The sequence below is a fragment of the Delphinapterus leucas genome, chromosome 3 (genome assembly GCF_059928025.1).
Source record: "Delphinapterus leucas isolate spDelLeu-1000000601 "Yukka" chromosome 3, BTC_Dleu_Yukka2, whole genome shotgun sequence".
In the NCBI taxonomy this organism is placed as follows: domain Eukaryota; kingdom Metazoa; phylum Chordata; class Mammalia; order Artiodactyla; family Monodontidae; genus Delphinapterus; species Delphinapterus leucas.
The window spans coordinates 32,343,024-32,365,571 of record NC_143131.1 but is presented as its reverse complement, the minus strand read 5'-3'; the positions used below and the strand labels follow the sequence as shown (position 1 = coordinate 32,365,571).

General features: G+C 39.0%; 1 protein-coding gene across 5 annotated transcripts in view; it reads right to left on the bottom strand.

Annotated features, from left to right (window-relative positions):
• Positions 1-22,548, bottom strand: part of WDR70 (WD repeat domain 70) — a 307,508-nt gene that overhangs the window by 188,732 nt on the left and 96,228 nt on the right. For all 5 annotated transcript variants that reach the window (XM_089908783.1, XM_022599005.3, XM_089908782.1 and 2 more), the window contains one exon: positions 18,408-18,561. In XM_089908783.1, the coding sequence (XP_089764909.1) occupies positions 18,408-18,561 (154 nt within the window). The remainder of the gene's footprint in view (positions 1-18,407; positions 18,562-22,548) is intronic.

The window sequence follows — 22,548 nt, the reverse complement described above, 5'->3', positions numbered from 1 at the left end:
GCTGAGTAATATTCCATTGTATATATGTGCCACATCTTCTTTATCCATTCATCTGTCAATGGACACTTAGGTTGCTTCCATGTCCTGGCTATTGTAAATAGAGCTGCAATGAACATTGTGGTACATGACTCTTTTTGAGTTACGGCTTTATCAGGGTGTATGCCCAGTAGTGGAATTGCTGTCTTCCACCCGTTTTTGCATTGGGTTGTTTGGATGTTTTTGATATTGAGCTGCATAAGCTACTTATATATTTTGGGGATTAATCCTTTGTCAGTTGCTTCATTTGCAAATACTTTCTCCCATTCAAAGGGTTGTCTTTTCGTCTTGTTTATGGTTTCCTTTGCTGTGCAAAAGCTTTTTTTTTTTGCAATACGCGGGCCTCTCACCGTTGTGGCCTCTCCCATTATGGAGCACAGGCTCTGGATGCGCAGGCTCAGTGGTCATGGCTCATGGGACCAGCCGCTCTGCAGCATGCAGGATCTTCCCGGACCGGGGCACGAACCCATGTCCCCTGCATCGGCAGGTGGACTCTCACCCACTGCGCCACCAGGGAAGCCCTGTGCAAAAGCTTTTAAGTTTCATTAGGTCACATTTGTTTATTTTTGGTTTTGTTTCCATTACTCTAGGAGGTGGGTCAGGAAGGATCTTGCTGTGATTTATGTCATAGAGTGTTCTGCCTATGTTTTCCTCTAAGAGTTTGATAGTGTCTGGCCTTACATTTAGGTTTTTAATCCATTTTGAGTTTATTTTTGCGTATGGTGTTAGGAAGCGTTCTAATTTCATTCTTTTACATGTAGCTGTCCAGTTTTCCCAGCACCACTTATTGAAGAGGCTGAATTTTCTCCTTTGTATATTCTTGTCTCCTTTGTCAAAGATTAAGTGACCGTATGTGTGTGGGTTTATCTCTGGGCTTTCCATCCTGTTTCATTGATCTATATTTGTGTTTTTGTGCCAGTAGCATACTGTCTTGATTACTGTAGCTTTGTAGTATAGCCTGAAGTCAGGGAGCCTGATTCCTCTGGTTCCGCACAAACACTGCAATTAAAACACTGTGATGTTGGTATAAAAACTGACATACATACCAAATCAATCACAGAGTATATATTTCAAACATAAATACACACATACACACACACACAATTCCCTCCTAGGTAGCAAAGTAAGTTATAGTGGTCTCATACTCTAAGTCAGGTTCAGATGGGGCAGAAAAGAACCTAATATTTTTTAGTATAATAATGACAAGGCCACTTATTCTGAAAGGGTCCAGAATAAAGCTAAACTAAAAGTAGTAAAATGTGCATATTTAAATGACTTAGAAGTAAAATAACTGTAGCTCTCTGGAAAGACTGAATTGGAACTGGAGTACCCACACATGGGCCTGGAGACCCATCTCTAGTCCCAGCTGCTCACAATGCCTCAAATAGTATCTGGCCAACCCCTGACATTCTGTTCATGTTAAAAAGGTACAAATAGGGACCAGAGATCTGGAATCTCTTCCTGCAGTAGGAGAGAATGGACTGAAGTACTGCCTGGAGGGACTAGATAGGAAGTTTGAGATTCCACTTTCCTCTCCCGAGCTCAAGACTTGTATATTCAACTATCAACTTGATTGACATTTCCATTTGCATGTCAGAAGCATTTCAAACATAATAGGCCCAATAGGGAAATCTTGATTCTTACTGCCCATTTTATTTGCAATAAACTTCTTTCCTAGTTGCTAAAGCTACAAACGTGGAAGTAATCCTTAAAGACTCCAATAACCCCTAAACTCTCTTCTCTCTACCCACCCAGATTCAATCCACTAGCTAGTCCTGTCAGTTCAACCCAAAACACATCTCAAATCTATCCACTTTTCTCCTTTTTCACTACTACAACTCTTATATGAACCAACATTATCTCGTGTCTCTACATCAGTTATTATGTACTGTGACAGGCCTGTGACTAGTCTCTCTACTTTTACTCTTGTGTAATGTGCTCCACAAAGCAATCAATAAAATAGAGACACAAATTTAGAGGACAAACATAGGGGCACCAAGGGGGGAAAGTGGGGGGTGGGGGCGGGCGGGGATGAACTGGGAGACTGGGACTGACATATATAAACTAATATGTATAAAATAGATAACTAATAAGAACCTGCTGTATAAAAAAAATAAAATAAAATACAAAAATAAAAAGAATAAAGTTTAAGGTAACCCCCCCCCAAAAAAGCAATCAATATCGTCCTTTAAAAATATACTTCTAAAAACGCCACTGCTTTTTATCCTCCACTGGCTTTCCAACGTCTTTCCACAGTGTACAAAAGCTTACATCTTCCAGCCCCTGCTTTCTTTACAACCTCCCTAACTTTGTGCTCCTTCTTGCCCAGAATGCACACACCTCCCTGGTCTTCTTTCATTTCCTCCCATACATGTGACTCTTTCCCCACATCAGGGCCTTTACACATGCTTTTCCATCTGCTGGAAAGCCCTTTTTCCACTTTTAGATGACTGGCTTCTTCTCACTCTTTCAATCTCAGCTTACATGCTACTTATTCAAATGAGTACTGCCTGGCCCTCTATCTAAGTGAATATGGCCCATTCCGTTCTTCTCTACCAGAGTACCTGTCCATCTCCTTGATAATAGTCACCGTAATTCGTAGTGCTATATCTATTAACTTCTTATTTGATTCTTGACCCTGTGTTAATGTTTTACATATTCATAAATAAACAAATAAGGATGGGAAAAAACCTAAAACAATATAAACCGAAACAAACGAACCCTACTGTATTTCAAATGAATAACAAATACACTGAAAGAATAAACAGCAGGTAATAACCCAAGTAACTATACACCCCGTAGTGGGTTGAACGGTGGCCCCCCCCCAAAAGATATGTCCACATCCTAATCACTGGAACCTGTGAATGGTCCTTATTTGGAAAAAGAATATTTTCAGGTATAATTAAGCATCTCAAGATAAGGTCACTCTGAATTATCTGGGTCAGCCCTAAATTTGATAACAAGTATCCTCAAGTATCCTTATAAGAGACAGAAGAGGAGAAGACACAAAGAGGAAAGGCTCTGTGAAGACGGAAGCAGAGACTGGAGTTTCGCAGCCACAAGGATGCCTAGAGTCACCAAAGGCTAGAAGAGGCGAGGAACAATTCCTCCAGAGCCGTTGCGGGGAGCGTGGCCATGCCAATACCTTGATTTCAGACTTCTGGCCTCCAAAATTGTGGAAGAAAAAATTTCCATTGTTTTAAGCTACCAAGTGTGTGGTCATCTGTTACAGTAGTCGTAGGAAACTACTAATATATACTCCCAGTCTAAAGACCAAAAGAACGGTAAATAAATAGTGCATTCCAGTTAATATGTCTGCGTCGTTTTTTGCAATGGTATGCGTTAACAATTCGGAAACTGCTTTCAATACAATGAAGATTTAAACAATATTTGAGGAAATATGTTGAAGATAATGGGAGTCGAGTTTCTCACCGTTGGAGAAGGGAGTTACTAAAGTGGAAAAGGGGAAGACTAGAATGAACTTTGTGGTGTTTGACTGAAACTGGGGATATCAATATGAACTCATGGTTTTTAATAGGTAGATATAAATTTAAGGGTAAATGTACATTTGTAAATTATTCTCTAGCTTTATATGCTGCAAATGTCTAGAAACAATGACACCTCAGCAAACATAGCACAGATATCCTGGTTTCTAAATATCGTTCTCCACTAAAGGAACCAGGGCTCCTTGGAGAAATGACTGTTTTGGGAGCTGAGGTAGGAAAAGTACGAGAAGAACATAGAATATTTGGTTATGTTAAAATAATAAGAAAGTGTTGCAAAAATGCCAGGGATATGCTAAAAACGATAAAATGCAGGTTGGAGAGGCTTCCACCAGCTAACCCTGCAACAATTAGGGCATCAAAATAAATAAAGTAATGGATTATAAACCATTGACTAAAATAAGAACCCTTGAATGCATATTAATATAATAAAGAAGTAAATAAGAGAAAGCTCTTCCTTACAGAATACTAATAAATATAAGATAAATTATAGAGTTAGAAAAATCATCAGTTTGCAATCATGACAGTAATACCTGATTCAGACAAGAACCATCAATGGATGCTAAAACTAATGGAGGAAAGTCTGGTAACACACAGGGTAATTGCATGGTCTCACAATCTCCCTGCAAATGGCTTAATAATGACAAAGAGATAATGGTGACTTTATAGTGAAGAAGAAATCTGGTAGGCTCCATCTTAACAAGTGATCCAAGCTTACATCATCAATACTGGGATGCAACTGACATCATGTACTTTCTGATGTGAGGAAGTGAGGGTACAATATCATTTGTGGGTCAATCTTTCTAGAAATGCATACCTGACTCTAATTATGAGAAAAAACAGGCAAAATCAAATTCTACATTTTACAAAACAACTGGCTTACAGTCTTCAAAAATATCAAAGTGAAAAAGGGGCAGGGGAGCAGAGGAACTATTCCGAATTAAAGGAGACAAAAAGGCATGATGATTGAACTGGTGAGAAAATAATTAGGGACAAGATCATTAAGATAACTGATGAAACTACTGACTATGGATTAAATAGTATTTTATCAACATTAAATTCATGGTTATATAAAAAAATGTAATGTTATTAGGAACACCACACTAAAGAATTTAAGAGCAAAGGAGCATGATGTTTGCAACTTGTTTTCAAAAGTTGGGGGAAATTAAACACACATACATAATTTTTATGTATGTGCGTATACATATGCGTGTGAGTGTCTGGGGGGGTATATAAGTGAGGTGGGAGGAAAGGAGGGAGAGTGTATATTAGTTGAGGGAGGAAGGGAGGAAGAGATGGGGGGAGATAAAGCAATGGGGTGAAACGTTAGCAATTGGTAAATCTGAAAAAGGGGTATAAAGAAGCTGTGTACTGATTTTACAACTTTTTTGTAAATTTGAAATTACATGAAAATAAATACTTTAAAAAATATATTCTGGCTGCTCTGTGAAGAAAAGTCTGCTGCAAAAACAAAATAGGAATCAAGAGGGTCAACTGGGAAGATATTGATGTGGTTCATGTGAAAATTGACAGTGGCCTGGACTAGAGAACAGCAAGAAAGTGTTCAGAAGTGAGAAGATTTGGGATACATTTTAAAGACAGAGACAATAGGATTCCCTAAAGAATTGGATCTGGGCTATAATAACAGATGAAGCCAATGCCTGTGATCTGAGCAACTGTGTGAATGCGGTGACTGTATAAATACGTGTCATTCTTTCTGGCCATGGAGAACATGAACCTCATTCTGTGTTTAGGGAATTCGCCCCAAAAATGACTCTTCGTAGAAGACAGAGGCTACCACTCATAGAGAAGCAAAAAGTCAGATGCCAACTTTGCCAGCCTCCCTTACAGATACGACACAGGAAATGCAATTGAGCTCCAGCCACAACATTCATTTTGAGCTGTGGCTCAAAGACAATGAGGATACCCTCTTTCTATCTCAGTCCATTCAGGCTGCTACAACAAAAATACCATAAACTGAGTGGCTTATAAACATCAAACATTTATTTCTCATAGTGCTGGAGGCTGGGAAGTTCAAGATCAAGGCAGTTTTAGTGTCCGAACTTCCTAATTCACAGATGCGGTCTTTCTGCTATAACCTCACATGGTGAAGGGGAAAGAGAAGTTTCTCTGTCCACTTTCATAAGGGCACTAAACCCATTCATGAGAGTCCTGCCTTCATGACCTAATCACCACCTAAAGGCACCACCTCCTAGTAACATCACGTTGGGGTTAGGATTTCAACATATGAACTTGGGGGAGACACAACATTCAGACCTGAGGACTCTCCTTCAGGACAGCAGTACTGCATCTCCTGCAAGAGAGAGTTCCCTGCTCTTCAGTAGCAGTGGTGCAAGCTGTGACATTCAATGTCCGGCAGTGACCCTCACGATTCTATCAGCAAACCAGGTTTGTAGCGTGGTTTGGGGACATTGTTCCTGCATTTCACATCAAGTGTCATTCACCCCTTCCAGCATTCTCATTACACATAAATCAAGTAGAGTAAGCTTCTGCTGCAAGAACAGGTACTGAAATCCTCGCTCATAATTTTTATCAGGCAACTGCAGTGAATTAAAATATATTTTGCAGGAGGTTCCAGTTTCACTCCAGATGGAATATACACATTCCATCCTATCACTCCATCTGATTACAATAAGTTCTGAACAAAATTTTAAAAGTTACTGCTAGAAGACACTGAATAGCAGATAAGATCAAGCAAAAAGGATACAGAACCCAGGTCCCAAGGAGCAGTGAGGTGATGAGTTTCCTGGGGGGATGTTTTCTGCCTTCTCACTTCCCAACATAGGCTCTGGGGCAGCCCACATTGACAAGTGAGAGCAAGAGCAGATAGACGGGGTTCCAAGAAAAGGCTGCAATCTCCAGAGGGTAGGGGTGGTGGGTAGGGAGAGTAGTGAAGGACCTGGGAGACAAAGCTCTTGTGACCTGACCTACCCTATGCCAGGCAAGCACAAGGAACAAAGCTGCCGGTCTCCCCTCAGTGCTGGTACCAGACATGGAAGTAGCCTTTACAGGCCAAAGAACTAGTGACTGCCTCCTTTTCACACCAGGCAAGCAGTGGCTCTGAGGCGGCCCTTCTTATCCTCCCAACCAGCTGCAGTGGCCCTGTGAGGCGATCACAGCAGATGACTGCCAGCAACAAAACAGTAACTGCCCTCTCCCTGGTGACAGGAGAAGCCCTTCGGGGAGGATATCTGTTGGCTCTCCTGACCTTACACCAGGGAAAGGCCAGCACCAAAGAGGCAAGGCGTCTCCTCCCCTGACCCCAAAGCAGCAAGGACAGCAACCTCAATGGGGTAGAACACTTTTGATGTTCCATGCCGTCTACTAGGCCAACATTAGCAACAAAGTAAGCCTAAGCCTTCCAGCCATACAGTAGCATCTGTAGGACAGAAACCTTCTGATGCTCTATGCTTTACGTTGGGATAGCGCCAACACAGGCTAGCAGCACTCTCTTTTCCCACCGACCCGTAGAAGCAGCTGCTGAGGGGCAGGTAAAACTTGACTTCCCCATCCCATTCCAGCTTTGCCCAGAGGCACACCCAGTTACAGGAACTGCTACATAGCACAAAAAGAGTACGTCTCTGGTTTTCCAGCAAGAACACCAGAACAGAAAACTTCTGAAAACAGAGGGTAAAGGGAAAATTATGGGCTTAAGGAATAAGAAAGCTAGAGAAAAACAGCATCTACATCTGTACAAAAAGTCCTGAGCTCACTCCTGAGGTACATATATGTAAAACCTGTCAGAATCAACTGAAGAAAAGCACTGAGATCTCAAGATGGTGCAGACTACCATCAAGGTTCCACACAGACTGCTGTGTAACACACACATGAGACAAACCAGAATAGCATACAAAGGCATAAAGGCTTTGGAAATTAAACCAATACTGGAAGTAAAAACAGCTCACAGAAGTCAGGTCAGGACATACAGTCTAAAACTAATCAGACTGACTGTCAGCTTAAAAGAAACCACATATTCACATAAGCAAAAAAACCCTCTAGCATTCTCCAGAAGTTTTAGACAGGAGTCAGAATCTCATAGCACAGTATTCAAAGTGTCAAGGATACAATCCAAAATTTAACATACAAAGAACCAGGAAAATCTAACCAGCTCTCAAGAAATAAGACAAAAGATGCCAACCACAAGATGACCCAAATGTTAGAATTCTCAGAAAATTACTTTAAATCAGTGTTTACAATCATGATACAAAAAGGGAAAGCAAACACTTTTGAAACAAATACGAAGATAGACATGCTCAGCAAAGAAAAACAGACTAATTTTTTTAAATGGTTGTACTGAAAAATAATGGAAATTAAAAATTCACTGGAGGGGCCCAATAGTAGAATGGATACGTCAGAGGACAGAGTCAGTGAACTTGAAGACAGGTCAATAGAAATAATTCAATCTAAACCATAGGAAGAAAAAAGAATAGGGAAAAAATGAGCAGAGACAATAATATTAGACAATATCAAAAGATTTAGTATTCATGTTATATAAGATTCAGAAAGAGGAGATAGGTGCAAAAAATTTTTGAAGAAATAATGGCTAAAAATTTCCCCAAAGTGGTGAAAAATGTAAACTTACAGATCTAAGAACCTCAGTGAATGCCAAACAAAATGAACTGAAAACAAAAAACAAACTAATGAAAGCCAGAAGACAGTGGAACAATACTTTTAAAGTAATGAGAGAAAAATACTGTCAAGTTAAATGTACAGAAAATGTACTTCAGGAGTGAAGGTGAAATAAAGACATTCTAAGATGAAAGAAAACTAAGAGAACTAATTCACATGGAAAATAAAAGAATAACAAAAAATTTCAAGAATCATTTTATTATTTCAAGAATATTTATTATTTTTTATTCTTATTATTTTATTATTTCAAAAAGTATTAATTTAAGAATAATCATGAGGACCTTCCTGGTGGAGCAGTGGTTAAGAATCCGCCTGCCAACGCAGGGGACACTGGTTCGAGCCCTGCTCCAGGAAGATCCCACATGCCACAAAGCAACTAAGCCCATGTGCCACAACTAACGAGCCTGTGCTCTAGAGCCCGCGAGCCACAACTACTGAGCCCACATGCCACAACTACTGAAGCTCGCGTGCCTAGAGCCCGTGCTCTGCAACCAGAGAAGCCACTGCAGTGAGAAGCCCGTGCACCGCAATGAAGAGTAGCCCCCCACTTGCCGCAACTAGAGAAAGCCTGCACGCAGCAATGAAGACCAAATGCAGCCAAAAATAAATAAATTAATTTTAAAAAATAATCATGAAAAGAAGGAACAAAGTTGAAGGATTCACACTTTCCAATTTCAAAATTATCTACATGTCAATGTTAACAGCAGCTTTATTCATAAAGCTTTGTAGGTAAAACATGTTTTGCCAATGGAAGAGATGTGCAGTGAGAGGGAAAGGGGGCAGTAAAGAAGACGTTTCAAGAAGGAGAGAATAATCAACTGTGTCAGACACTGCTGAGAGTTACCGTATTATGAGAACTGACCACCAGATATGAATGGCATGATGGGTGGGCGCCATGAACAGATAAGTGCGTTAGGTTCCCCTCAATTCTGTGCACCTAAGGTACTAAAAGATAGTAATTAAGCTGGCTCATAGAGTAAAATCATAGGACTGTCAGGGGTCCCATTAAGCTCTTTCCAAAATAGAAATTTGCCAGTCTTTGCTTATTTAAGAAAAAAAAAAGAATTTCTAATACCAAGCAGTAAATAGGTACCTGATCTAGTTTCACCCCATTAAACATCTGCCTCTGGGAAAACAGCTCATGACTTGCAACAGAAAGAACACCCCAGTAATCCCAAGATATGCCCTACCTTCAAGGACTTAGATCCTAAACTGCCTTGGCTTCCTCAATCTTGCACACTACTCCACACCTTCATTCTCCCGCTCTGCTTAGCTCAGCTCCACCTCCACTGACATCTCCGCCTGGCCTCCTAATCTAATGTGGAGCCTGCTTACCTCCCAGACAGTTCCTAGTTTACCATCTTCCTCTCCCACTTCCAGACTCAGGGATTCACCCATTCTCAGCACAATGGGTGCTGCTCAGTCCAGTTCTTAGAATCCCACTTCCTATGCTTCGACATAACAACAACCCCAAAACTGACCCAGCCCATACAGGTCTTGAAGGCAGGCTCCAGAAAACAGGTCTTCTACTGATATTTGTTGACTAGAGTTGAAATAGCATCTTGAAATATAAACGATAGTTCTAAGAGGACCAAAAGAAGATGATCCTTATTACATAGAACACTATGATAAAATGTGGTCACCTTAGTTGTTGAATACACAAAATATGAACACAAATAGTAAGTTAAACTGAAGAAATCTAAAAGACTATGAATGTTTCTTGTTTGTAAAGACAAGAGTATGACAAAGGCGACGGGAATGTTAAGTACCCTTGTGTTAAAACAGTGACGAAAATTAGTCATAACAAAAAATGAAGTTCAACTAAGGATTCTTAAATGGAACTAAACAGATTCAGTACCAAGGCTAACATTAGCGGAAAAATTTTTAAAGTGACACCTATTAAAGAAGAGTCAGTGACTAAAACACTTTTTCATCAAATAAACTAGGTTTTCTCTCTTCCTCCTTTATCTAAACATAGGCAGGCGCCCCTGGAAAAAAAAAAACTTGTTTCCCTCATTTATTTAACAGCCTTAACTGGAAAGAGCCTAGTAGAAGGAATGAAACATCTATTTGTTTCTCATAATATTCTAAACTTTGCATACAGAGAGGACATTATCAAACCATGACGACTATTGGCTTCCTCTAACACACGCGCGCGCGCACACACACACACAGAGGTGTGCTGATCAATACTTGTCCGTCCATACCCCCGTGGCAGCCTCAGGACAAACGCTGTAAAATAGCTGCCTCGCCACAGCACCATTTGTACTCACTGAATGAAGTGAGGCTCTGTGACCCACAAAAATGAAAGTACCCATGTCTTTGGCATACGGTGAGCTAACTAACAGAAGCAACTCCTATGAAGAGATGATATGCATCAGGGAATATACCTTGAGCTTTAATCCAAAAGTTCTTCTTAACCAAAGTCTATTCATGGGCTTTCAGGAATCACCAAACTTCCTGAAGTTGCCAGCAAGATTTTCTGTCGGTATATTTTGCTGGAGAAAACGTTCATAGCTTGATTTTGGGAGGTGGCAAACTTCTTCTCTAATGGACTACATAGTAACTATTTTAGGCTTTCTGGGCCACATGGTCATTGAGGCAACTACCCAAATTCTACCACTGTAAGTACAAAAGCAGTCATGGACAATAGTAAATGAATGGGCATGGCTGTGTTTCAGGAAAACTTTTATTTACAAAACACAGGTTGCAGGCTGGATTTGGACCACAGGCTATATCCTGCTGACCCCTGTTGTAATCCATCACACTCTTAGTAATTTACTTCTAGGAATCAAGGACTCTGAAGTCCAAATCTTTCTAATTCCTGAGCAATTTTAAAATCCATTTGAAGATATCAAAGAGATCGATTCATTCTTCTTTGATCTACTCAATTCCAATGACCTCTTCTAAGATATTTCAGCAGCCCCAACTATGGCTAACTCTGTCCACAGATGGTTCCTTTTCTGAAATCAAGAACTTTCTTTTACATCCTAAATTTCAACCAATCACTCAGTGTAAACCTGAGTGTCCTTTTGCTGTACTTATAATGCACAACTTTTGTTATGGAATAACCCCCTCCTCATCATCATTGTACTACATTCAAACACCTCGGGCTCATGAATAGACTCAGGGATATCATACAAATATGCCAAATGACTATCTACAAATTTAGATTTGGTGGTCATTAATGCTCCCACAATTCTTCCAGCAATTTTCCTCTCACGCCATCAATAGCTATTCTAAGCCTTCACTGTCCTACATAAGGCCTCATCCCAACACCTCCTAACACAAAACTAGGAAGTGACCCTGTGACTACATGGTGATACCTTCAACTGCCTATCTAAGGCTCACCACCTATAAACGTACCTGCACATGAGCCCATCCTTATCCCTCCATTCCCAGTGTAAATAAATTCCCTCCTCCCACTCAAAGCTAATTCCTGCTCTTATGTCTGATCTCTATCACTACCACCTCCTCAGGGACTTTCATAATTACTTAGTATGTTTGGTATTTGCAGAACCGTGTTAGTTTTCTATTGCTGTGTAACAAATTACCACCAACTTAGGGGTTTAAAACAACTCCAATTTATTAGCGAACAGTTAGGGGGGTTAGAAGTCCAGTCACAATCCAGAAGTCCGAATTTTCTGCTCAGGGTCTCATAGGCTAAAATCAGGATGTCGGTAGGGCTTCCTTCTGGAGGCTCTGGGGAGGCATTTGTTTCCAAGTTCATTCAGGTTGCTGGCAGAATCCAACTTCCTGTGGGTGCAGGACTAAGATGCCTATTTCATTGTATCTGTCAGCTGGGGGCTGCTCTCAGCATCTAGAGGCTGTGTCCTTGCCACATGGATTCCTTCACCTTCAAAGCCAGCAAATGAAAACCTTTCTCTTGTTGAATCTGAATTAGGCAAAGCCATGCCCCAAAATCTTTGCAAAAACAATCTTTTCTTGACATATACACACTACCATATATAAAATAGATAACTAATAGGGACCTACTATATAACACAGGGAACTCTACTCAATACTCTGTAATGGCCTATATGGGAAAATAATCTAAAAAAGAGTGGGTATATGTGCAACTGATTCACTTTGCTGTACACCTGAAACTAACACATTGTAAGTCAACTATACTCCAATAAAAATTAAAAAAAAAAAAGAATAGGGGAAAAAGAAATCCCTTCTTTAACCATAGCCCTTGCTGAAATGGCTAAGAAATAACCTCCTTAAGCTTCCTAGAGATCACCTGGTTTGTTTGAGAAAATCTGTGAGGCACATGCTTCATTTCTTGAAAGAGTCTTTAGTGTGACTGAATATTCTGACCTTTTGATCTTTCTGAGGTTTTAGCAAAAGGTTATATAGCCACACCCTGGGCTTTTTCCTCTATGCCACACTTTCAGAAGCAATTTCTTCATTTTAACATTCTTTGCCATCTGGATAGGTTCAAAATTAACTAAATCATCTAGTACTCATTCCTTTTAAACAAGACTTCTCTCAGTTTACCTTTTTTCTCTCATATTTTATTATAAGTAGCAAGAAGAAACCAGGCAGTACTTTCAACATTTTGCTTGGAAATCTCCTTGGCTATAGTTATGCACCCAACTTCATCACTCAGGTTCTGCTTGCATCTTCAAAGCCCTGAACAGAGAATCACCCTTGAGTCAAATCCCTCGAATTTTAAAATCCTTTTTTGCCAGGAAGAGCCCAATCCCTTTTAAGGGCTCATCTGATTAGGCAGGATGCACTGAAGATAATTTTCCTTTCTTAAAGACAACTGTGCCAGACAATATAACCTCATCACAGAAGTATCTCATCATAGTCATTGGTCACATCCACACCCAAGGGGAGGGGCAGGGAATCTTGGGTGCCTTCTTAGAATTCTTCCTACAAGGACTGTGTGTGTAGCAATTCTGAAATTACTTTCTATGGACTATACCACTGAAGAAATGAGAAAATATACTGGTGATGCTGGAGGCCAAGTTTCTCACTGGAGAAGTGAAATACAAATATGGAATGGGGAAAGGCTAGGAAGTTGGATGAGAATTAGATATATCAGGGTGAACTCATGATTTTTTAACATATTTTGTTTATTTTTTGATTGGTTGGTTTATCCTCCCAGCCTCAGCTCTGTCTTCTGAAATTGTCTAGAAGCATTAACACCTCAGCAGCAATGAACATATCCAGTTCCCAGATGTTGATTTGTAAATAGAATTCCCTATTCAAAAGAGCAATGGAATGCTAGAGAAATCAGAACAGAAAAGTACAAGGTGAGCCAGGAACTTTTGTTGTGCCAGAATGTAAGAAAGTACCCCCAAAATGATGGGGATATGTCAAAAGGATAGAAACCAGTGTTATGGAGTTTCTATTAGATAAAAAGCTCTGGAAATATTCAGAAACTGCAAAGAAACACAATGTACTTTAAATCACTGCATTTTTTAGAGTTTATATTTGCAGTTAAAACCATCAGTTACAAATGCTTAAGGAAATAAAAATATACCTAGAATTCACAGTTTACAATATTTTACTCCTAAGAAACAATATTTACCATTAAAAGGACATGACTAAAATATTTCATCTCCAAATAATAAGGGCAATTTTCTCGAGTGGCTGGATATCAGAATAACTACACGTACTATTCAAATATAAATACAGCATCTGAAAATACCTTTTTCCCAGAATTCCTTATAAAGCTTCCAATCTCCATAATTAAAGTATACTCACAGAGAGATGGCCCACTAAAATATTCAAGAATTCTGGTGTCCCCTGAGCCTGTCCCCTCCCACTTTAGCCAAGTAATTATGAAATAAATGGCACAGAACTGTTTTAATGTTGAAAAAGAAAAAGGCTGAAGGCAAAGTATGTGTCTAAGAGTTTAAAGTAATAGAGAAAAACACTCTCTGGGACTTCCCTGGCGGTCCAGTGGTTAAGACTGCGCACTTGCACTGCAGGGGGCGCAGGTCTGATCAGTGGTAGAGAACTAAGATCCCACATGCCGCAGGGCACGGTCAAAAAGAAAGAACAGAAAAAAAGAAAAACACTCTCTGATTGGAAGTAATGTACTAACATTCTCGTTTAGAATAAGTAAGTTTTAGATGACAATATAACTACAGTTTTTAAAGCATGCTTTTGAATGGTTTAAGGGTTGATTCCTGTTCATCCTTGTCCTACTTTCCTAATGACTTAAACCTGAAGAAGTAAGGTCCCATTTTCCCAGATAATATAACCAATAAATCCCATGAACCCCAGATCAGTGACCTTCATATTTTAAAGACACAGCAGAACCTGATTTTCAAAGGATATCTTATAGAGAACTCCAACACATAAAACGGACAAAATTGGAACTTCTCTGGCTGAAGGAGGAGGGCTGCTGCCCCTTACTCACACTCTAAGGCCTCTCATTCCACCCCACTACAGGCCCTGAGGCACTGGCATACAATCCCAAGACTGCAGAACATGTAAAATGTGGCTCCAAACAATAAATGATGTAAAGGTTCCGGTGTGATCAGAAAAAATGTTTTTCAGATGCATAAAGGAAAAAATACAGAAACGGACATCTTAATAGTGATTATACTTGGGTAGTAGAGTTATGAGTATTTTTTCTTTTTTTCTTTTCCAAATTTTTAATAGTCAATAAGAATTACTGTTAGAAACCCAATAAACTATTTTTAAAGGTATAAATATGAATACTCTCCCTGTAATGTAATGCATTGTGTTGCAGTACGTAACAGAAAAAAAAAATGCTGTACCACTATAGGTACATATTAAAAAGAAATATACACATACACACAAAGACACAAAGATTAGAGATAAAAATCTAACGATATAACAATTTAATAATCTAATTAGAAAGGCCTGTTTATGTTTGAAGTACATAATATTTTATAATAATAGATCAGATATATTTAATAGTTTCCTTTAATGTCCTACTTGTTGAACTTTCCAGTAAAGCCACAAGTTAATAATTACTCTTGGAATCAGAAAAGAAGCTTAGAAATTAAGAAAAAGCGTCCAATGAAATCTGCTTCTTTCAAGTAATAATTCTTGCATTTCTAAAACCCATCACTCAAGCCAAAGACTACAATTAAGTTACAAGTAATGTTTCCTAAACAAATAGTTAATTATATTTGCTTCTGGAAAATGGAGAGAGTAAATATTAACCATGATTTTGAAATCAAAGTAGAGATAATATTAGACAAGATTGGGAGAGTTATAATATTTAGTTACAATATACGGTTGTTTTTTGCATATTGGTAATTAACTTAATATTTTAATTTCCTACATTTCTACATAGATTTGTTTATCCACCCTCGTCCTACTTTCCCAATAATCTTACTATATGTAATATATATATATATTTATATAAATATATATATATTTCTGAAACTGCAGAAACAGCCAGATACAGAACCAACCAGATTTCTTTCTTCTTGAAATTTTCTTGGCTAAAACCTAAATCCACAAAGTCTTAGTCTTTTTATAACGTAAGAAGCCCTGAGCAGCTGAAATCATTAAGAGCTTAGAAACTGGCAAAAACTTCTCTTCCTCATATTATTTAAGCAAAATTGTAACCATAAACTAAAAAAGAATAAGTTAAATAAGAGTTTTTAAAGCTTTCCTTTCCACAAACCCATTGTTTAAATAAAGTTTTAGATTCCCAAAAGCTTCAAATAAAACAGATAAAAACAGAACTATTTGAGTTTAAGACAGGGAGATTGATCTGGAGCCCTATCTGCTTTATTTCCTTATCACCATCACCCTCAAAACAACATCTTTGGTGGAATCCTTAGGGCAATGATTTTTAAGATGAGGGGAGAGAAATTCTAGTGGAATACATGGGGGGAAAAAAACACTATTCAAGCCACCACTACAATATAATTGCATATAGCATTATGTTTAAATTATATTTGAATGCTGTTTGAATCATCTAACACACACTGGACACTCAATAAACAAAAGGAAAGGCATGAGACTATGATCCTCATTAGGATTAAGAAGCATTTCACTAGGCTTCAGCAGAGGGCAGTTTGAAACACACTGTATTAATTTATTCCAATAGCTCAACTAGAGCGCCTAAAATAGATTACAGTCAATTCTCATTACTCACAGTAGTTATGGTCTACAAAGTTCTGCAAACACTGAATTATCAAATACAGGATTAGATTGCTGCAAGTCTCTGGTCACATTTTTGTCAACCAATCAATACATAACTTTGTTTTATATATGTTTGTGTTTAAGGACATCTTTTATTTAACATATATAGTTGAGTCATTAACAATGAACTCATAGCCAACAGCACTATAACTCTTTCCTGAATGAAGCTTATCTAACCCATGTATTTTCTCTATAAGGCACATCAAAGACTTTCTTGAACTTAGGTAACACTTGACAGGACTACAGCAATTCAGCCCTAGGGGCCATTTTAAACAGCAAGATCACCAACAAAAAGCACAAAAATAAGAAAAATGTAGCACTAAATAGACTTCCAAAAGAACACTTGATTACAGCATGAGAACTGAAACAAGAAGGTGGAGCATCGCCTTGCTCAAATGCTTTTCTGCCACTCTGCCAGATGCATGTCTGGAAGTTACCATGAAAGGGCTGTGAGTATTGATTTTGGGTTTACAAAAAAGTTTTAGCACGTAGGTGAGCTTGCAAATACAGAAATCACAGATAATGAGGATCGAGTGTATTTTCTTAGACAATCAAATCTCATGTAAGATGCTGACTTAGGCACAACCCAAAAGGTACTAGAAGAAGGTACTAGATAGGAGGGGAAGAAAGAGTGAAAATCAGAATTCAAATGAAGGCTCAAAATTCTACGTCAACCATATGCACTGACACTTTAACATATCTTCAAATCATTTTTATTTATGTATAGGAGAGATTTACTTAGAGAAATATTACAACACATAAAAACTACATAAAGTCTTAATTTCCACTCATACGGTGGTAGACTTGATATAATACATAATAAAAACCTTTTAAAATCCAGAATGCACAAAGTGCTGCACAGTGTGGTCGCTAATTTAAAAATTGCATTATTGTTCCCAACCCATCACCCCCCCCTGTATCCACAACCTCTGACATGTGGTACTACAGTTCCTCTCACTAGAGACCAGATGTTACTCATGGTCATGTGATTTGCTTTGGTCAGTGGAATGTTCGTGGACATGATATGAGCAATGGCTTGAAATATGCTTTCAGAGTTGGAGTTTCCTTCTTGTATTTCTGCCATCACCGTAAGAAAATCATGCCCTCAGGTAGTTTGTTTGTACAAGGAGGAACAGAGTCACACAGAACAAGCCTACACTCTATCTGCAGCTTGGAGCCAAGCCCAGGCAAGAGCAGCCAACCCATATATATGTTAGCAATTACAAATAAGCCATTAAGTTTCATAGCATTATTGGGACTACAGTTAATTGATATTTAATATACATTAATTTTAAAATATCATTATACCACTAAAATCCTTTACATAAAAAGATTGATGAGACCCTTTTTCATTCTTGTCCTAAAGCCTAGTTCATAGTAGGATTGTGGTAGACTGTATTTCAAAAGATGGCTGCATTCATATCTCGCAACCCCCATGATACTTTACAATGTGATCTTGCCATTCACCCACCAAATGGTGAAGTCTATCTCCTCTCTCCCCAAATTTGGGCTGGTCCTATGATGCTGTGTAAGACTCAACACCAGACCTTAAGGAATCTGAAGTTCCCATGTTTATCCTTCATGGAACCTAGTCACCAAGCAGCAAGTCAAACCACACTAAGTGTCTACCACACTGTGAGAAAACCCAAACTAGACACGTGGAAGGAGAAAGGGGGCAGGGTTGGAGGGAGAGAATGTGTGCGTGTGTGTGTGTATGAGAGAGAGAGAGAGAGAGAGAGAGAGAGAGGGAGAGAGAGAGAGAGGGAGAGAGAGAGAGAGAGAGAGAGAGAGAAGGGGCAGGGGAAAGAGGAAGAGAGAAAGAAATGCCCCTGGTGAGAGCACCAGCTGTAAACCATCAGAGTGAGGTCATTTTGGACTTTTACAACTATCCTAGTGCCCCAGCTGACACTATGAAGCAGAAGAACTTCCTGGTCAATGCACAAAATTGCAAGAAATAATAAATTATTTTTAAGACATTAACTTTGGGGGTAAACTATGGCAGCACCAACAAGTTGTTAGTAAATGTGTACTGAATTAATTAAATTCACTAAAATATTGTGTCATACTTACCTTGGTGTTTGCCATATCTACAATATACTGGTCTCCCTTTATACACTCCATTACTTCAAAACCATCTCTGTCAATCACTTTGGCCTGAGAGCTTCCAGATACAACAAGAATCATGTCTCCTGTGTTACTGTACTGTAATGACTTGATCTGATGGCTATGAAAAAAAAAAGACAATCTGGTAAGGCACTGAGCATGTTTATACTTTCACTTATTAAGCACTGTCAGAAAAACAGTCACACAACTCCACAAATTGTTAATTCTACAAAATCAGGAACATCAACCTCAAATGGGCCCTCAACACCAGTGCCTACCCTGTTAAGTTCTCCTCCCACTCTCCATAGCAATCTATTAAAATCTCTACTCGCCTTAAATCTTCAACCCAAACAACTCCCCCTCTGTAGCTGTTGATTCTTCCTGCTCTTTCCCAGAAGAAACATGTAAGAACTGCGTCAACGTCCTCTGATTACTGTTATAAATGTATCTGCTTCTGAATGCCTCTCTTGCTTCTTCCTTTTGATTACAATGGTGAAAATGAACCTCTTCCTGCCCCAGGCATATCTACTACCTATATTCTGGATCCCACCCCTTTCCAGTCTCCTCAGTAACTTCTGACTACCCTCCCTCTCTCTCCTCCCCTTCACAGCTAAGCTATCTAAACAAGTTTTCATCTCCCTCCTTATTTCTCTAGCACTGTAGTATCCTTTCCACCCTCACCACCCCACTGAAAGTGATCTTGCCGTGTGGCTGTAGTGAATGCTACGAGGTGCCACCCAGATCAATCCTTTCAGGGCTGAAGTACTCATTCCCCCAAGCTTCCAGGATTTGGCCTGCTGGTGGCTTACAACTAAACTAAACCCTCAGGAATTTCCCTGAATCGCAGAGAACTGCCTCATCCAAGGTTATGTTACCATCCCAAAACATCCCACAGTCAATGACTGGTCAATGTGCAGTAAAATGGTCCAGCCCTCTGTTTCAATCAGGAATATCTCAGAAGGGTTATTCCAGCTTCAGATCTCCCTGCGGGAATCAGCTGAGACTGCTGTTGCAACTACCTAGCAATTCAGTTCCTCCATCTTCCTAATGCCGTTTCCCTGCACCTTCTCTCCTAGGGGTTGATCCCAGAAGCACTCCTCAACAAACCTCCTACATGCAAATCCTGAAGCTTCAAAATGTTTTGGGGGAACCTAACCTGAGAGACTTGGTAGCAAAAGTAGACCTGTGAAGTCCACTCCAGTGGTGTCACTGACTGGTTAGCAATGAGGACCCCATCTCTGGTGGTACATAGTCCCTGATAAGCTGCAGCAGCGCAAATGCAACTGCTAAAAGTGTTGGTCAAAGGGAAGGCACTGGCTGGTGCAATACTTCAGGCATTTGAGAGGTACAGGAAAGGAAGTAATTGAAAGGTCTATGGAACTGGGTAGCTTATTGCTAGGGGCCGTCAGCGCAAAAAAGGAAGACAATGAAAGGCTGAGGTTGATTAATCACCAATTAAAGACTACAGGCTGAAAGCCGAGGGCCCATTTAGCAGCACATAAAGACAGGGTTATTGCTCTCTGTCAGGTAAGTGCTATGCAGTCACTGATCCCATAAAGCAGGTGTTTCTACTTCTATTAGGAAGGAAGACCAAAAGCAGTTGACAGTCATATGTAAATCAACAGCAGCATACATTTACATGCTTGAACTAGGGCTATGTTAATTTTCTAGTCCTTTGTCTTAAAATAGTCCCAAGGGACCTGGATCACCTGGAGAATCCAAAGAAATTCATGCTGGTCCATGATCTCCATGACAGCATGTTAACTATATCAGGTGAGCAAAATGTCTAAACTACACTGGTTAGAAACACTCTCCCCAGGAGATGTGAGATAAAACCTAGAAAAGATCAGGAGACTGAGAAAAGGAGATGTGGGGAAGATCCACATAGACAGACATATGAAAGTGGACACCAAAAATGAAGCTCTTTGTATCACATGTTAACCCCAGAGAGCATCAACCTTAAAAGAGGCAATGAACAACCATGCAGACAAAGTTAGGTGGCCAGTTCAGTTGACATTAGTTAGCTTTTGTCATCGTCCACTCCACTCTTAACGCAATAGGCTCATAAATGAAACAGTGGTGCTAACAGGGATGAAAGTTATGCATGGGAATGACAACAGCTCTCCAAAGTTGACCTAACTATTGCTGAAGGTCCCACCCACCAGTAACAGAGGCCTATGGTAAGATCCCCTCCCAAAATCAATACTAAGCTAATAAATATGTAAAATACATAATATGAAAGACTGTGATACGTGTACAGGGAAAAACAGAATGGGGAAGGCAGATAGTAGGTACCAAGGGGGCAGGAATAAATATTTTAAGTGGAGTGGTCAGGAAGTAAGTGACTGAACAGTTTATCAGGTAACTGAGGTAGTAGGTTATGCAGATATATTCAGGAAGAGTGTTCCGAGAAGAGGGAACAGTTACTAGAAAGGACCTGCAGGAAGAGAATACTTGCTTTGTTCCCAATGTGGCTGTAGAATGAGCAAAAAGAACAGGAGTTGGAGATAAGGTCAGAATGCAGCCAGTGGAGTGGTGCAGATCATGGAGGGCCAGGTAAGGCACCAAAAGGACCTTGGTTTTACTCTCTCTAGAAGAAATGAGAGGAAACCCACTAGAGCATTTTGAGCTGAGAAATGACACAATCTGACCTATTCTGTACAGAACCACTTTTTTGGTCTGGACTATTTTATAGTCTGAAGTCTATGGAGCCCTTCTTAGAATGTTTTTAAACACATTAAAAAAAACACACTAGACACACCATGGAAATCATTCATAAAGAAATAACTATAAAAATATATATATTTTTAAATTTGTGACATAATATGGAGTTTCTACACTAATGTATCAAGTAACTAGGCCTAGAGGCAGGTCTGATAACTTCTGTAATTTCAAAGCAGTGATGATCATAAACAATATATCTTTCAATATACCTGTAACAATGGTAATGTGATATGAAAGCATCTGAAATTTGCAGGTACACCTGTGACTTTGTTGCCTACTTTCATAATTAAAGGAAATGCTAAATTTCAGTTAGAAGTTAGTGAAAGGAAAGAAATTTTTATCCAGCTTCACAGAAATTGGGAGAACCAGATATTGAACTCATGAGCCATAGAATTCTGTATAACTATAATTAAGAAATTAAGTGACAAGGTAGAGATCTTATATAGAGAACTGAAAATAATAAAAAAGAAATATGAAGAAATTCTAGAATGAAAAATACATAACTGAAATTTAGAACTAATAGATGGGTTTAATAGCAGAGAATTAACAGTTAAAAGATCATTTTTAGATTGAAGCATGGTGAGAAAAAATGGAAAATGCAGAAAAAAACATAAGATACACATTAGATATGGTAAAAAGGTCTCATACTGGAATTGCAGAATGGAAGGAGTGAGAAGCAAAATGTGCAGAGGTGACTGTCAAAATTGGAAAAATGATAAAAGATACTAAACCAGAGATTCAGTAAGTATTATAAACACCAGAAGGATAGTAGAAAACCACACCCAGGCATATCATAGTAAAACTGCTGAAAACTTAAAGAAAAAAGTAAAACGTTTAAAACAGCCAGAGTGGGGGTAAAAAATTCCTTCAAAAGGGTAAAAATAAAACTAACAGAAGACTTTTGCAAAGAAGCAACAAAAGCCAGAGGACAACGCAATGATATCTTCAAAGTTCTGAATAAAAATAACTGCCTACATGGAATTATAGGATCACTAAAAATAAAGACAAAATAATTTCCCGAAAAACAGAAGCCAAAAGAGTTTGTCAGCAGCTGACTATACTAATGGAAAGAGCCCTCAGGCAGAAAGAAAATGACCCCAGATAAAAGCATACAGAGTATGGTATGAAAAATAACAGAAAGGGAGGATATATAAGTAAATCTCAATGACTACTGACTTCATAAAACAACAATAATATATCTGATGGGACTTAAAATGTATACACACACACATACCCATATATAAAATTGAAATACATGAAAAGAACTGCAGAAGTGTAGGAGAGGATAAATGTAGTTACATATGGTAAATGTTCTAAAGTCTTTGTATTGACTGGGAAGGGGTAAAAGTACTAATTTTTAATAAAATTTCAGTCTCTTATTAGA